Source organism: Acanthisitta chloris, unplaced genomic scaffold (genome assembly GCF_000695815.1).
Source record: "Acanthisitta chloris isolate BGI_N310 unplaced genomic scaffold, ASM69581v1 scaffold3381, whole genome shotgun sequence".
NCBI classification, from domain to species: Eukaryota; Metazoa; Chordata; class Aves; order Passeriformes; family Acanthisittidae; genus Acanthisitta; species Acanthisitta chloris.
This window is the reverse complement of record NW_008655319.1, coordinates 81,250-98,036: the sequence shown is the minus strand read 5'-3', so window position 1 is coordinate 98,036 and position 16,787 is coordinate 81,250. Positions and strand designations below refer to the sequence as shown.

At 35.5% G+C, this 16,787-nt stretch overlaps 1 protein-coding gene across 1 annotated transcript in view; it reads left to right on the top strand.

Annotated features, from left to right (window-relative positions):
- The window catches only part of ULK4 (unc-51 like kinase 4), a gene marked incomplete at its 3' end in the record, with an annotated part of 91,319 nt that overhangs the window by 5,470 nt on the left and 69,062 nt on the right, over positions 1-16,787 (top strand). The window contains 12 exon segments of the mRNA XM_009083838.1: positions 357-496; positions 2,436-2,595; positions 4,270-4,371; positions 5,352-5,435; positions 6,293-6,368; positions 6,966-7,058; positions 8,863-8,975; positions 9,084-9,153; positions 11,534-11,630; positions 12,430-12,534; positions 15,013-15,073; positions 16,284-16,465. Of these exon segments, the coding sequence (XP_009082086.1) occupies positions 357-496; positions 2,436-2,595; positions 4,270-4,371; positions 5,352-5,435; positions 6,293-6,368; positions 6,966-7,058; positions 8,863-8,975; positions 9,084-9,153; positions 11,534-11,630; positions 12,430-12,534; positions 15,013-15,073; positions 16,284-16,465 (1,283 nt within the window).

Here is a 16,787-nt window from a genome sequence, read left to right as displayed (position 1 = left end):
GTTAAGGAATTTGAATAAATGCATTGGGCACTATTACGCTGCAAAGTGACACAGTTTCTGGATTTCTTTTCTTCCATCTGTTTCCTTTGTAAACCAAATCAATATTGAAGTAATTCTGAAGTCATGCACTCAATTTAATTCCAGTCAAAATTAAGATTTTTGTCACAGTATTGAAAATAGATTTTTTTCTGTACATCTGAGATTTTGTAACTCTTAGATAATATCAAGAAATATTTTTAGTACCTACTGATAATGGGTTTCGGTTGACATCTTTTGAAGAAGCTTATGTGACGTCCTTGGAAATTACCTGTATGGCATCTTCTTTGTATACACTTACTATGTGTAAACTATTTCAGGTGTTTCTCTAGAAACTGTCATTGCTCAAGATAAACACCTACCTGAAGATGTAGTGAGAGAAATTGGTGTTGAGCTGGTTACAGGTTTATACCATATTCATAAGCTTGGAATTATCTTTTGTGAATTGACACCAAGAAAGGTAAGAAGGAGTATTGTCTGTAGGGGATGCTGCATGTTGCTTTACATGCTGTCGTGGTTTAACCCCAGCAGCAGCCAAGAACCACACCCACTCACTCACTCCCCCACAAACGGGATGGGGGAGCAAATTAGAAGGGTAAAAGCTACAAAAACTCATGGGTTGAGATAAAGACAGTTTAATAGAGAAAGCAAAAGCTGCACACACAAGCATAGCAAAACAATGAATTAATTCACTTCTTCCTGAAGACAGGAGGTGTTCAGCCATCTCCAGGAGCGCAGGGCCCATCACGCATAACAGTTCCTTGGGAAGACAGACGCCATCACTCCAGATGTCCCCCCTTCCTCCTTCTTCCTCCCACCTTATATACTGAGCATGATGTCATATGGTATGGAATATCCCTTTGGTCAGTTTGGGTCACCTGTCCCAGCTGTGTCTCCTCCCAATCTCCCATGCACCCCCAACTTCCTTGCCAGTGTGGCAGTACAGATCGCAGCAAAGGCCTTGACTCTGTGTAAACTCTGCTCAGCAATAACAAAAACATCTCTGCATTATCAACTCTGTGTTCTGCACAAAACCCAAACATAGCCCCATACTAGCCTCTGTGAAGAAAGTTATCTCTACTTCAGCTCAAACCAGCACACATGCCATCAGCATTTATTTCATTATTTGTGTTTTACTGTTTGGAAGAGGCTCACCTCAGATTGAAGGCCAGTTGAGCTTTATAATATATGTGAAGATAATCAGAGACAAGTCCATAGCTTGAACATTTTATAATCTAATTGATTTCTTTCCCTGTTGTATATCTGATACAATGTGATAGATTCTTTTTGATTTGATGTACTGGTTTGTTTTAATGAAAGATTCTAGTTCTCTGTCCTTGGATGTATAAATTTATTATTGTTCTATCATGCTGCAGAATATTTTATAGTCATAGAAAACGGTAATGATGCAGTAAAGTTAACTAAACTTTCTTTGTAAATAACCATCTCTGTTGTTTTCAGAGTCCATGCAAATTGTCATCTTACTCTTGCATAAAAATACACATCTTTATGGAGTTTCTCATTTTGTGTATGTGTATGTAATTTATGCATAGGTTTGCCAATACTGTTTGTTTCCAATTCATGTAGTCACCAGAATATGACTATAGCCAAAAATTCTTGATAACACTAATTGATTTTGATCTTGATGTGTAAGTGATCAAGTTGCCCTTCTGAATCTTCTCTAAAATCTTGCACAGGTATATTCCGTTTCTGTCATTTGTGGGTCCAAAAGCACTAAAAAAATATGAATAAAGCATGATGAAGATGACTCTGTAGTCTTTCAAAGAAGAATGTTGCTGTCAAGTACTCCTTTGAACAGAAAGAAAAGTGTGAAGTTAAGGCTGCTTCCCCGCCCATCCCCTGATTTTGACTAAATGGGCTATTTCTCCAAGTAACATTTTGGGGATTATGAAACTTTTAATGATGAGAATAAACAGTGGCTGCTAAGAGAAAACTCTCATCATTGGACAAAATCTGTGGAATCTTCTGCTAAATAAAATTCGAAAAATTCCGGGGTTTTTCCTCATTTGAAGCCATGTTTGTTTTGACTACACTTGTCTTTTCCTATACAGTTTTACTGTATACACTACTTTTACTTATTTTCTCTAATAACATAATTGTTTATTGAGATTTAATAACAAGTAAATAAAAGGGCACATTAAACCTCTTAAGGGTTCTATTGTGATACTTTTGGTTGTAAGAAAACAGACAGTACTGGCATTGACTTAAAAAACCCCTTTTCAGTGTTTTTGGTTATGGTGATCATGACCATGTACTTAAATGGTTTGAGACTGTGATTTTTTAAAATAATAAATTATTTTATACTTTGTGTTGGAAATTTCAGCAGTGGTCAGTTTTAGTATATGATACTGTGTGTTGGATTTTGTTTATTCTTCTAGATTCTGCTGGAACGGTCTGGCACTTTGAAATTCAGTAGTTTTTGCTTGGCTAAAAGGGATGGTGAAAACTTGGAAGAATTTTTTGCTTCAGTTGAAAATGAAGAAGGTGAAGATGTTAGTGAAAGCCCTCCACAAAGACATCTGAAAACCAGATTTCGAGGTACGATATTTTTACTAGCCAAAGTTAACTTACACCAAAGGGACAGAATGAAAGTTGGCATAGAACTTAGTTTGAAGTAATTTCAAATTAAGTCCTTGAAATAAAATAGTTGTTTATCATTTTTTTGGGGCCTACAAAGGAGCTGGAGAGGGACTCTTTGTTAGGAATTGCAGTGGTAGGACAAGGGGGAATGGCTTCAAATTGAAGGAGGGGAAGTTCAGGTTAGAGATTAGGAAAATGTTTTTTCCTGCGAGGATAGTGAGCACTTAGTTTGAAGTAATTTCAAATTAAGTCCTTGAAATAAAATAGTTGTTTATCATTTTTTTGGGGCCTACAAAGGAGCTGGAGAGGGACTCTTTGTTAGGAATTGCAGTGGTAGGACAAGGGGGAATGGCTTCAAATTGAAGGAGGGGAAGTTCAGGTTAGAGATTAGGAAAATGTTTTTTCCTGCGAGGATAGTGAGCCACTGGGACAGGTTGCCCAGGGAGGGTGTGGATGTTCCAACCCTGGCAGTGTTCAAAGCCAGGCTGGATGAGGCCTTGAGCATCTTCATCTAGTGAGGAAGTGTCCCTGCCCATGGCAAGGGAGGTTTGGACTAGGTGATCTGTAAGGTCCATTCCATCCCCTAAAATTCTATGATTCTCTGAAATACTATGTTATTTTTTCATTGAATAAGAAAAATTCAGAAACTTGATTTTAGCCTTCTGAATCTTGTATAAGTCATTGTCTTGGAGCATCTCACAGACCTCTGTTTCCAAGACTATGATGTGTCATATCAGTTACTGTTACAGAAAACAATGGAATTCTTTGTAATATTTTATGAGAACCAAGAGAGCTCTCTTAATACCTTGCTGTCTCTTTCTGAAATTCCACATTGGAAAGTGTAAGACCAAGAGCAGACCTTTATTCAGGAAGAAATACAAATCTAATCTCTTTCCTGTTGCTTTTCAGAACGGCTGTTTGATATGTATGGTAATGACCTTTGGTCACTTAAAAAAATTAAATCCAAGAACAAAAGAATCCAAAATAAACTTTTTAAAGGACCATGGAATTGACACTTTTACTGAGTTGTGTCATTTTTTTAGAGATTTTTGAGAACTGATGGGAGCTACTGTAGAAATAGGAACTGTATCTTTTTTTTCCTGTGTCAAGACAAAAGGGGTTTGTGAATAAGATGCTGTAATTTGATATGGTGTTTTCATAATGTTTTACTGTGGAAATAGCTATAACTGTTTAGATCAGTGTTCTAGTTGGCTGCCTACCTGGTTTTCTGTAACAGAGCTTTGTAACTTCACAAAGGTGTATGTCTTGGGATGGCTTTAAAAAAAATAATCCCAGACCTGAATTAGTTTGGTTCAATTCCGCACATGGGAGTGATGTTGGTTTACCATTTTGCTCAATCTCCTTGGCTCTGAAAGCTGTTAAGGCATATCAGAACATTCTTTGCATTAACCATTATTCAAAAAGTGTGGCACAAGTCAGCTTGGTTAATAGAAGTGAAATAACCACATAATTCAGTAAACATACAGGAGAGAAGTTCCTTTAGAATTGCTTACATTTGGTATTTCAGTTTCATTACAGTAAGTGAAGATAATTCCTAACTGACTGAAGTCTGGAGACATGGTTTGATGTATTGAACAGGACAAATGCTGAATGACATACTGTATTTTTTAGGCTCTCCATTATACACAGCTCCAGAAGCAATAAAGGGAGAGGAGTTCTGCAAAGCCAGTGACCTGTGGTCCTTGGGATGTTTACTCTATGAAATGTTCTCAGGTTGGAACTGTGTCTATTGACTATCTGTGATAATGGAAACATGGGTTGTGGTCCAAGAGTAAATTCTTAACTTTCTAGGGAAGTTAAGACATAGAAAAACTTAAGACAGGTTTTAAAGATTTCTTGAAGAATGTGCTAACTACTTCAAAGAAAAAAAGTGTCTTCATCAAATAAGCAAGTGAAGTAATACTGTTAAATTGTCCTACTGACTGTGATCTAAATGCAACGATACTGACCAACTTACATTGTTTAAATACTATGATTTAAAATCAGGGTGGATAAAGGTCCAACCTGATCTGAGAAAACCAGTTTGGATAAAGTCTTGAGCAACCTGGTCTAGTGGGAGGTGTCCCTGCGCAGGGCAGGGGGTGCTGGGACTAGATGTTCTCTGAGGTCCATTCTAACTGCTTAACATACTATGAAGACTATAGCAGTCCTTGAGTTCTGGCAGTGTAATGTTTTTAATCTCAGTATTAAACCCTGGGTGCATTATTTTGACCTTTGAAAGAGGAAACTGTTTCACTATTACAAAGCTAGAGTAATTTGGTTTCCTGCAGATAAAGTACTCATTAGCTGCAGCTGGAAGAAAAGCTTCATCACAAAAGGGAATCACATTGCAACCCTCTTAAATCTGAAACAATACGCTGATCTGTTGGATCAACACAGTAACACAGATACTGAGATTTCTGCCTAGGCCTCCTGTTGTCTTTGCTGATTCATACAGAGATACCATGGTGACCTCCATCAAGCCATCTTTGATGTCTCTTCTGTCCATGGTCTGTTTTGCTGTTCATGGTAGAAGATTTTATCCAAGGTTTTGAATTTAAATTGACAAGAGAGCTTGATAAATAGCATTCAGGCCAAGGGTGTTTGTTTCTTGGGATATTTTCTTAGGAAAATGAGCTTGTGATATATCTTTGCACATGACATCCATTTTGAATTTTGCCTAATCTGTGAAAGACACTTCTGTTTGTTTGTAGGAAAACCACCATTCTTCTCAGAAAACGTTTTTGAATTAGTTGCTAAAATTTTATGTGAAGATCCATTGCCACCTAGACCAGCAGGTAAGATTCTACTATTTTTTAATGAATCAAATCAGAATAATACTTACAATGTTTAAGTTTTGTTTTGCACTATTTCTTCTGAGGCTGATTTCAGGAATCAGTTAGTTGTGCAAAAGGAATGTTACCAATGCCTTACTTTGATAAGATCTTTTTCCCTGTTAATGGCGAATGTTTGTTTTCCTTTTGACAGATAGATATATGACTTACTTTTAATTGTTAACACTAAATCTACCTACTGGGATAGAATTTTTCTATCAGTCACTCTGGACACCAGTGTTAGTCAGGAGAGTATCAGTGGCTCTTTTCAGTTACTAGTAATGTAATGCAAACAGTGACCTGCAGGATTAGAACTGTTGCTATTTGTTTCCATTCTAAGAAAGATTTTGTTTTAAAGTGGATGAAATGGCTTTCGAAGTTCTGCACTTTCAGAAGTGGAGTCTTTCTCAGTTAAATAAGAATTTTTGGAAACCTCTTTTCTATAATAGATGTAACAATGGTTCTCTTAAAATTATTATGGTTGGGGAAAACTTATTTTTAACTTAAGTAGATTTTAACTCCACTTTATTTCTTTCTAATGGCTGTATGATAATTGAAGGGTGCTTTTTTAATAAGTTATAAAGAATTTTAATTAGTTTGATGACCAAGAATTGGTGGTTTGTTTTGACTGGGCTTATTTTTGAGGATTCTTTGAAATGCAAAGAGTGTATATTTAAGAATCTTTATACATTGACTTCTTTTTCAGATTAAATTACTCTTAAGAACATTTTTTAGGATGATCTATATATAATACTTTGGTCTACATTGGGTGGTTGTTTTTGCTGCCCAATACTGATCTTTGCAAGTGCTTCTATTTACAGGTTCTGCTTGTCACAAACCTTCTGCTGAGTTCATCAGTTTGCTTGATGGGTTACTTCAGAAGGATCCTCAGAAAAGGTAAGCTGTCTAATCCATGAGAGTTGTTTATGTCATCACCACTGGAGAAAATAATTACAATGATACTGTATGTATAGTATTTTGTAGATGACAATGCAAAAAAAATTTCATCCCTCATATAAAAGGGCAAACTGTTTTTTCTTATATGAATATGTACAGAATTAATGTTTTCATTAGGTATATCTTTGTATATATATTTGTATGTATATTTTTGTAGCTGGTGCTACATAGGTAACTTTGTAACAGAAAATATGGGCAGTTTAGAATTGGGTGGCTTTGCTTTTGCAAATGCCCATCATAAAATAGATGAGCACATCTATTTGATAAGGCTTTGATTTATAGCTGATAGAGTTACATTGTTAAATAATTTAAGATTATAATTAATTCTCATTCTCATACCTCTGTGCTGTGTGAATTATCCATTCTGCTTTGAGGCAAAAAGTTAGTCCTGTCAGAAAACTTACTTGTTGTCCAAATGAAAGCAAATAACAGGATTAATTGTTCTGTAGTGTCACTGGGTTCATAACCTAGTCTTGTCTGTTTCTGTGGAACTGTACTTTGCCATGGCTTTTTCAGTTTTTTGTTTCTTTTCAAAAGGCTGAGTTGGACAGACCTCTTGCAGCATCCATTCTGGAAAGGATCCCTTAGTAATTGTGGTGATGCTGCAGACAGACAGCGCACAAACTCAGGGTACCAAATGTTCAAGAAAGACTTCTTTTATAATTAAAAACAAAAAAAGGATTATTCTATTATGTTTGTCTGTAAATTTACCATTTTTTGAATTTTGCCTGGAATTTTTGTGTTAACTAATTAATAAATGGAGTTTTGCACCATTTAGTGGACAGTTTTGGATACTTAAAATTGTATTATCCTGTTAGTGTGTTACACTGGTCATTCACTTTCAACAGACTCCTTCCTCCTGGCTATACAGTGTGATAAAATTCGCTTCTAAACTAACTGCTCTCATCTTCATTTATTTGTTTATATATTATATAACATTGTTGCACATAATTTGACTTAGTATTCTTTTTTGAAAGCTTTTCTAGAATCTTTTAAATGTGGGTCAGTTTTCTCTCCAGTGAGATTTGTTTGTTTGTTGTTATGCATTAGGCTTAGAGCATCACAAAGCCTGTCAGTACAGCATCTTAGAGCTGTGGTTCAGCCTTATAATCTTGCAAATGCAGCTGACCCATATTCTTTGCTTGTGACATAAAGCATTAATCCAATAGTTGGTGGGGGTTTTTTTTCTAGATTTGTAATACTCTCTGCTGCTGTACATGCAGAAACCTCCAAACCTTTTGCAAAAATGGGTTCTATGTATTAAAAAGTTAGACTTCTTCAAAACTCCTGTTATCTTGCTGAGGTTGTTTTGTTAGTTTGAATTTTGAATTAGGAGATTTAGCATTGATTTTTGTGTTACGTTGTTCTAAATATTTGAAAGATACTTCTGGTTTCAACGTAGAGAATGTGAAAATAGTTTTCTTTTAGAATGCTGAATGTTTTTGTATCTACTTTAGAATTTTCTCTTGTGTTGTTTAATACCTATTTCTGATACCAGTGCTGCAATACTTCGTTCTAATCATTTATTCTAGTTTGAGATACAGCTCTTTGTCTTCTAATTTTATTACTACTTTCACCTGCAAAGCAGATAAGAAATTAATATTTAATGTTTATACCACAATGTAAGAATTTATTCAAGGTTTTAACAAGACTTACGTTAACCTCTATCTCAATGGTAATTTTGAGGAATTTTCAGAGAATCAGAAGAATCTTAACCCCCTACGAAATATTGGGCTAATTTGACTAAGGTCAAATGACCTTAGTTTTGAGGGTTGGAATATCCATTGAGGTATACACTAGTTGACAAATATAAAACATGTAGAACATTGGCTTGACATGCAAAAGAAGCTCAATACTTTTTCTTTTGCAGCTGTGAGACCCATGTATCTATTTTCATCACAAAGTGGGTTTGATTAATATTTGATATCCTGGAGAGCCTTCAGGAAGGTTATATGACCCAGTTCCATGTGAATAATAGAGAGGCATGTTAAAAAAACCCGAAACAAGCAAAATCAATAAACCTGCAATTAAGTCTGACATGTAAATCATTACACATACACACACACACAAAAAACCAACATAGTTTTAATCTAGGCTACACACTTCATTATTAGAGATAGGTTTGTTGTGACTTTTTCCTGTGAAGACTGAATGATCTGTCATGCTTTTAATATTTCTTTATAGCTTTTATATTATGGGGTAATAATTTAACTTTTCTAATGTCTCTCATGTTAGTTCTAATGAGAGAGAATTTTTAGTAATCTGCAAGTCATTTGCTGTAAACATATTTTTCATCATTGCCATAACTAATAGAAAACTGTGTTCAATGCATACTACCATAGAATAACTGCCAAATTGTATGCTAATTGCAACAAATAATGGGTATGATCCCTCTTTTTTTTTTAACCTGTAATTAATATCTTTTATTAAACAGCAGTGAAGACTCAGAGTCATCAGTGTCTTGGAGTGCTAAAGAGCCAGTGCATACTTACGAAAATCTGAATAACCTGTCATCCTCTAGACTACCAAGCAGTTCTTTCAAAATAGGTAAGTGTTCATTTCCTACTTACTTTGTCAATCCTAACAACTTGCTTATTCACTATGCTTTATTTGATTTTAAGCTCTAAAATGCAAGTTCATGTTCTCTTTTTGTAGAAACTCAGACTGAATTGCGCCCCAAAAGTGCAGTTGATGGTGAATCAAATGATTCCATGTTTGTTCTCAGGTATGAAAACCTAAAGAACAATTATAAAATCCGTTGAAATTCTGTATGTTTGGTGTTGGGTTTTTTCTCACTGTCTCTTCAGATGTGATTATTCTGTCTGTGACAGTGTGTGCGTGTCTCCATTCAAATTTTCTATTCCCAGTTTAATTAATATTAAAATGCATTGGAAGAGCTGTGAAAGCAGTGTGTGTGGTTAAAGCTTATTTGGCTTATTGCGCTTGTTTTTGAAAGTAAACTTTTGATTTCATAGCTGTCTGTCTAAACAGAAGAATTTATTTAGATCTTTCTTTCCTTCTTACTTCATATATATGCGAATAGGCTCTGAATATGCTTACTCTAAATACACAAGACTAAGCATTCAGCATAAGATCCACTAGTAAGTTCTGCCTGCAGCTTTTCATCACAAGCTGTTGGTGACAATCTAGTAAGTACTATATGGTTATTAAATAAAACAATAGCAATTGGTTTAACAGTGACTTGTTTTAGTCAAGGCCTGATTCTGAAACTTTGTACTAGCTCTCAAGCCAAGAAGAATATCTAGTGCAGTAGATACTATTCTTATCATCATCAAGCAGAAATATTCCAGTTTGAAAATACTGTTTCGTGCTTCTTGCATGACCTGAAATAGGGCTTTTGTACATCATAGACCTTTCAAGTTATTTCAGTTGGTTTTAATCAAGTATTACTTCTCATCTCACAATTTCTATCACCACAGCTAAACCCATAGTATTAGTAATTTCAAGTCGCATTTGCTTTAGCAATCTGCTGGAAAGAAAGGCTACAATGACATTAGAAACAGTGTCACAACATGTAATCCAAATTATGTTTTTTTAACAACATACTTTATTTATGATAAGTACACTAAGTTTGAATACAAGATTTGAAATGTAATACTATTTAAAAAATAAAATCTGTTCTACAGAAATTCTCTTTGCTTCAATGATTTCACTTCTGAAAGCTGCATGTGTTCTCTACTAAAGTAGCAAAACATTGAAGTTAAAGAAAGCTGCTGACCTGGCACTTGGCATCAGAATTTACTTAGCTGATGGAGGGGTTAATCAGCTTTTAAGAGCAGCAGCTTCTTCTACTTGTGCAAATGGAACAGATCTTATTCATTTCAACTAGTTCAATTCAAGAATCATTTCTCTTGTTTTAAACTGAGAAACCACCTAAGAACTGGAAAAATAGGAAATACATTCTGTATCTCAAACATATATGAAAGCAAATCAGTTGAATGAGTTGAAAAAAGTGTATTTAACAAATCTACATGTTTTTGAAGCATGTGGGAACCTAGAAGAATTTGTCCAGCCTCCTAGCTAGAAATCATAGGGCTTTTTTTATTTGGGAACTAAGGCTGCTTAAACTTCCAAGTAGATCTTGATATTCTTTTTTTTTTTTTTTTACCATAAGAATTAGGGTATTTATGTAGTTTTTTGGCATTCCTTCACTCTGCCCTCTAAATTTCTGTTGACAATAGGTGAAAGATGAGAACAATTTGTTAGTCATTTGATCACTGATTTTCACAAGTATCTTTAATTTTGTTTGGTGCTTGTATTTTTAATTTAGTTGCTTTTTCCAATAAATAATGCTGATCTGCAACTGTGTCTATTACTTTCCACTAATCAAGATTTGCAACTAAATACGTTTATTACCTTCTGCTAATCAAGAAAACATGTTCATTTGAAGCTGTTGATTTCACTAGTTTCCTGGCCTGCCAATTTCAATAATTCTAGACTGGATTTTAAATGCTTTCGTTTAAATTAATGTGTACTATAAAACCCGAGTCCACTAGTAGCTTTATGAGAAATGCACCTTTGTAGTATTCTAGTCTCTTCTTTCTTCATTTTCTAATTACCAGGCAGGATTTTAAAAGGAAAAGGGAAAAGGTAAACCCAGTTCACAATCATACCTGAGAATTAGGCAGTTTTTAATTCTCATTACTTAGGCAAGAATTGGCAGTCAGAAGAGAATAACAAAATAAATTGCAAATTTTTGTCAAGTTAATTTTCTTTGTATAATGTTTATGATTAGGAATTCAGTTAATTATGTTTTAGCATCCAGTCTGGAGAGTGATGATGGCTAAGAAAATAATCAGACTACATTAATTTAGCAACTACATTTATTTAATAACAACGATGACTAAATACCACCTTCCCATTTCTAACTGACAAACAAATCCTAACCTTGTCAGAACACATTTGAAGACAGAAAATTCATGTTTAGTTGATGGGTCAGGCAGAGTGTGATTTTTGTTCATTAGCTTTGGAAGTTTATTGTATGGCATAAAAATTTCAAAAGAGCAACAATGAAGCACTTTGCAATGAAACTTAATCTGTAGTTTTTGTTGGGGTTTTATTATTTTTTCTTTCTTTTGTTTAAGTTGTCGTCCCACACCTAGAACTAGCACTGCAGTCGAAGTAAGTGCTGCTACTACTGCCCCAATCAAAAATTATCCACAATGAGATTCTTGCTTGGAGGTGAGTAGAAAATTTATATTGAGGGACGATGGTGTCTTTATAGTTAGAACTTTAGCTTGAGTCTGTGGCAAAGTCAACTTTCTTCTCCATCCATAACTAATGGAAAAGCAGTTCCTAAAGTGTGCAAGTTATCTGAATAAAGTATTTGCAGAACTTCAGATGGAGAAGTTAAGAAAGATGCTTAATTCCCTCTTTTGCTCCAGTACATAAAAGGGATAATGTTATTTCTTCTCCATCTATGTTTTGGAGCCATTGCTTTTTCTTGCAATACATTTATCATAATTTTTAGCTGGTCCTATCTACTATTACATAAATTAAAGGTAAGTTAGAATATAGAATAAGTTAGAATAAGGAGCCTACAAGGGAGCTGGAGAGGAACTCTTTATTAGGAACTGCAATGATAGGACAAGGGGTAATGGGTTCAAATTGAAGGAGGGGAAGTTTAGGTTAAATATTAGAGAAAATGTTTTTCCTGTGAGGGTGGTGAGGCACTGGCACAGGTTGCCCAGGGCTGTGGTGGCTGCCCTGACCCTGCTGGTGTTCAAGGCCAGGTTGGATGAAGCCTTGAGCAACTTGATCTGGTGAGGAGATGTCCCTGCCCATGGCACAGGGGGGTTGGGACTAGATGATCTGTAAGGTCCATTCCAACCCCTAAAATTATATGATTCTGTGATAATATGTTGTTTACATGGCCAAAACTGTGTGGTATAATGTTGAAATGAAGTGTTTTTGGAATAGACATGAAGTAACACTTTCTCCCTGCAAAGCAGTTTAAAAAAACCCTTTGTTCTTGTTCTAGGCTGAAAATACGTGCGCAAGTCAGCAGGATATTGTGTCAGCATTGAAAGAGCTCATTTACACTAATTCTGATCTTGTCAAAACACCAATCATTGACTATCCAAAGGTATAGCAAAATAAAATATAAGATTCAGGAACTTGTGGTTGAGGCTATTTTTGCAGATAAATTTTTTTACCAGGGTGAAACTCCTTTCCTGTGTTTTATACTCCTTATTTTAAATCAGTTCCACCCAGTCATCTGGCAAGCTCTCATGCAATTTTTTGGCAGTCTCTATAAACCTATTGTTGCTAATTTGGAGAAATGAGTTATTTTAGGATTGAATAATAATATTAAACCATGTCTTACAAGAAATAGAAGCTACTAAATGCTGTGTTCTGTGCTTTTGTAGATTTGCTTTCTGATAACTTGCTTTAATATTGGTTACTTAAATGAGCACAAAACTCTGGTTTGGTACACTCAAAGCAAGGCCATCTACAAAGCCTTCTAGATTAGGAGTTAGACCTTCACAGGGTAACTTTTGTTACTCTTTAAACTTCAGATGTGATATTGTTTCTATTGAATATGAACTTATCTTCTCTCAAAAAGAATACCTGAAGTTATAAGAAATACCCATCCTGTTTCTGTGATGCAGATTCTAATGTGGCAACAGTTTGTAATGAGTCTCTTGAGCAGGGACTGATACTTGCTTGGCAGCAAAGAGTAAACAAAAAAAGAATCAGAGCTCTGCGCTACTATGACAGTGTAATGTATGTTATTAGTAGACAGAATGACAGGCAAGAGCCCCTTTAGTCTTTCTTTTATTTCTGTGCCAGAAAAAATGAATCCATTTTAGCCACTTTACTCAGTAAGTGGAGAATGCAGGGAATGCCACATTTTTCATTGGAAGTGAGCATCTAAGCTCACTTAGAATGTCTTAGAGCTTTCAGTTGCTGTTTTGCTTTAGTATTAACAATTCCTTTGGCTTGTTTTAATGGAATTCCTAGCGCTTTCAAAAATTAAAACTCTTATACAGCTAGATACAGTAACTACTTGTTGGAGAATGGCTAAGAGAGCAGGGATATAATCCTGGGGAAGGCCCAAAAGAGCTAGGCTGCAGTCCCCTGGGCAAGTACAGACACAGTCCTGGGAACGCACCTGGGAATGCAGTGTGTACAAGCAAGGCTCTGGAGATAGCAACTTATATAGAGATAGGGAGTAACTCAGCTGGGCAGATGGCAGATGGCAGGGGTAACTCATCCTTGAGGGTGAAACAAACAGGTTCGAGACAAACAGCTAGGAATGCACCCAAGCCTGGGAAAGCAGGAGATAAGCCTCACAGCTGCAGCTGTGAGTGAGGGGAGTACCTGAATGCTATCTTTAGAGCCTAGCCAATTAAAAGTGATGGATAATTGTATGCCTGCTTCTGCACTGTATAAAAAAGAGCCTGTCGGACAATAAAGATGGAGCTTGCTGTATCACCCACACGGAGTCGGCCGCTTGCTTCCCCGCGCGGAACCTTCGCCTTTCCCAACAACTACTCAATAATACTGTTTTAAAATGTTTGGGGTGGGGGACATGATTGCCAGTGGAGAATTTTAAAGGTAATTACGCATTTGAATGCTGCCACTGTTAAATTCTCAGTTCTGTCTCAGGACTCTGACACAAAGCCTTAGCCCTTCACTGCTTTTCTTACTACAAGTATAAGAGATGAGATTAGGGGTAAATGTACATGCTGATGGGCACACGGAGACTAATCTCCTTAGCATGCAATGCCAGACTCAGAATTAATGCAAACTAGCCCACTAAGTTCCAGGGACATGTAATCAGAGTCATTGCCTTCTTGGTGATCTTCAGTCTAGAGGATGATACTGACACCTGGTAAAGCTGAAGAGCTTGCAATTTAATCTCCTAAAAAGGATTTACTAGATGCTGGCAGAATCTTGAAAGCAGAAATGTCAGCTTATATTGTAAAATTTCCCTGTGTTCTGCAGATCTGTGGAATTGAAGACCTTTTTTAGAGAATGGCTCTCTAGTTACACTTAGACTTCATCTGTCAAAGGCTAAGTTGCACTACACAGTTACATTTATTGTGTGCTTTATTTACTGAAAATCACACTCAAATGCTCAGCCACTGAGCAGTCATCCAATTTCATGATGTACCAGAAAATGAGGTGTTGTGAGGGGAAAAAGTCCCCATACCTTATAAATGGCTAGTTGTTGGTGATATGACTTCTTATTTTCTAGAATGATGTAGCGTATATATTTATATATTTACTGTATGGAAATTAATTGAGACCCAAATGTAAGTATTTTTCTGCACACAAGCAAGATACAACTGTAAACTAAAGAAATCCTATCATTTTGTAATCCCATTAAAAATCACTTAAATGGAAATATTAGGAATATAATTATATTAAAAACATGGAGTTAAATCTCATGGATTTGCTTGGAAGAAATACATACCAGAAAACAATGGAAAATTCCTCAGTAATGAGCAATAGTTTGTACACCCATCCTGTACAAATTTTGCCTCTTTTTGTTCTCAGTATTCAAGTACTTAGAGATTTCCAGAAGTGTATGTAATATGTTCACTTATTTTTCCAGATAATGAAGCAATTACCAGTTAGATTTGACTTGAAAACTTTGCATATACCAGCACATTCGGGTATGGCTCTGCTAAAGGTGAAGATCTGCATGTGGTGCTGTAACTCACAGGACCTGGAGTCTCCCATTGTAGATTATGAGCTGTCACAGCTGAAGTATATGTAATGTTTTTAGCTAGGCCAATTTTGAGTAGACTTTACAAGTCCTAATAGTTACATAGTAACTATTATATTTCATATATTATATTTCATACTGCGTTTAAGTAGTTATCACACTGATAATTCTGATATGTTTAACTATCGCCATCAGTGTTTATTTAATATGGGATAGTGTTTTTTGTTGTTATAACACTTTCAGAGTTGTAGCTTTTTCTCCGGACAACTTTCTGATAGTTTTTGAAGATACTGAATTCGATGCTGCTCATCAGTAATGGTTAAAGTATGGAAAATTTAGATAAATGCCTGAAATGCAAACCTCTTTTCACATTTGCTAATGCACATTATAAATGCCTGCATTAGTAGGTGTTGTTACTTAAGTATAAAATTGGCATCAAAGACAGCAAACATGCTTTTAAATATTCTATACTGGGGCACATCAGGATGGCAGATCAGTTATTAATAAATAACTAACCAAAACTGAGGGAATGTATGGCTGCTAGATTGAAGTTAACTGTTGAGACTGATAAGGAAGTCTGTGAAAAATCTCAATTCATGTACAGTGGTCAATGAATTGAATCACAGGATTTGTGTTAGTTATCCTAATGACTTGATTTCTTTGTGCTCCTTCTGAAGTCCTCTGTGTTCTGATACTACTTAAGCTTAACTAGACGGATGCCTTCCTATATGAGTAACAACATATGTTTTGAGTTTATTGATTCTGAGGAGATTTCACTGCTTCAAATTTACTCTAAGGAAATTGCACTTTCTTATTAAGAATTAGTAATGATGATGAACAGCTACTACCATTCCTAAGTATGATGCCAATAAATGTTTCTTTAAATGAAGCTCAATGACCCAGTAGTGTTGTACTTTCAAAAGTGTTCTGAGGCTTCTATTGCTACATTTTTATCCTTTGTTTCTCTTCCTGCTTCGTCTTTGATTTCTATAACGTGACATGAACTGTAACATGCTGCTTTAATATTTTAAGTGCTAAAATTATAATTCGATTCAAACTTTGAAACTTACTGATTGGTGTTGATGTTGCTTTCTAGCCCGTTAAAGTAATGTCAAAGATCCATAATCTTTAACTACTTGCCTGCTTCTTATGCTTAGCTGAGAAGCTATCATCTATGGAAGACATGGACTGGGATAACTTTCTGAAACGAGTATGTTCACTGCTTGATTCCACTGACAAGAATGCAGGAGCAGCACGTTCTAAACTGAACTTACTGTATTATCTGTGTACTGTGGCTGTCCACAAGGAGATTGCAAGCAGGCTAATTAGCTCTCAACTGGTAAATAAGAAAGCTTTGAAGCAATTCAACATGGTTTATGTACTTGCCATTGTAGCAAAAATCAGCTTTTAGTTGTATTTGAAGAAATCCTTGGTGTACTGACAAAAGCATTATGTCAAATTAGGTGCAAAATAATGAAAAAAAGTTGCTAAATTCCATGTCAGGTTTTTTTTTTAAAGAGGTGAGGGAAACTAATTCTTTCTCTTAGATTTCAGATATATTTATATATAGTTTTGTTGTATTACTGAGAAGGTTGGGGTGAAAACTAACCTTGATGGAGAGTGTGAAATATTACTCTTTGTAAATCATTAAGTGACAGAGA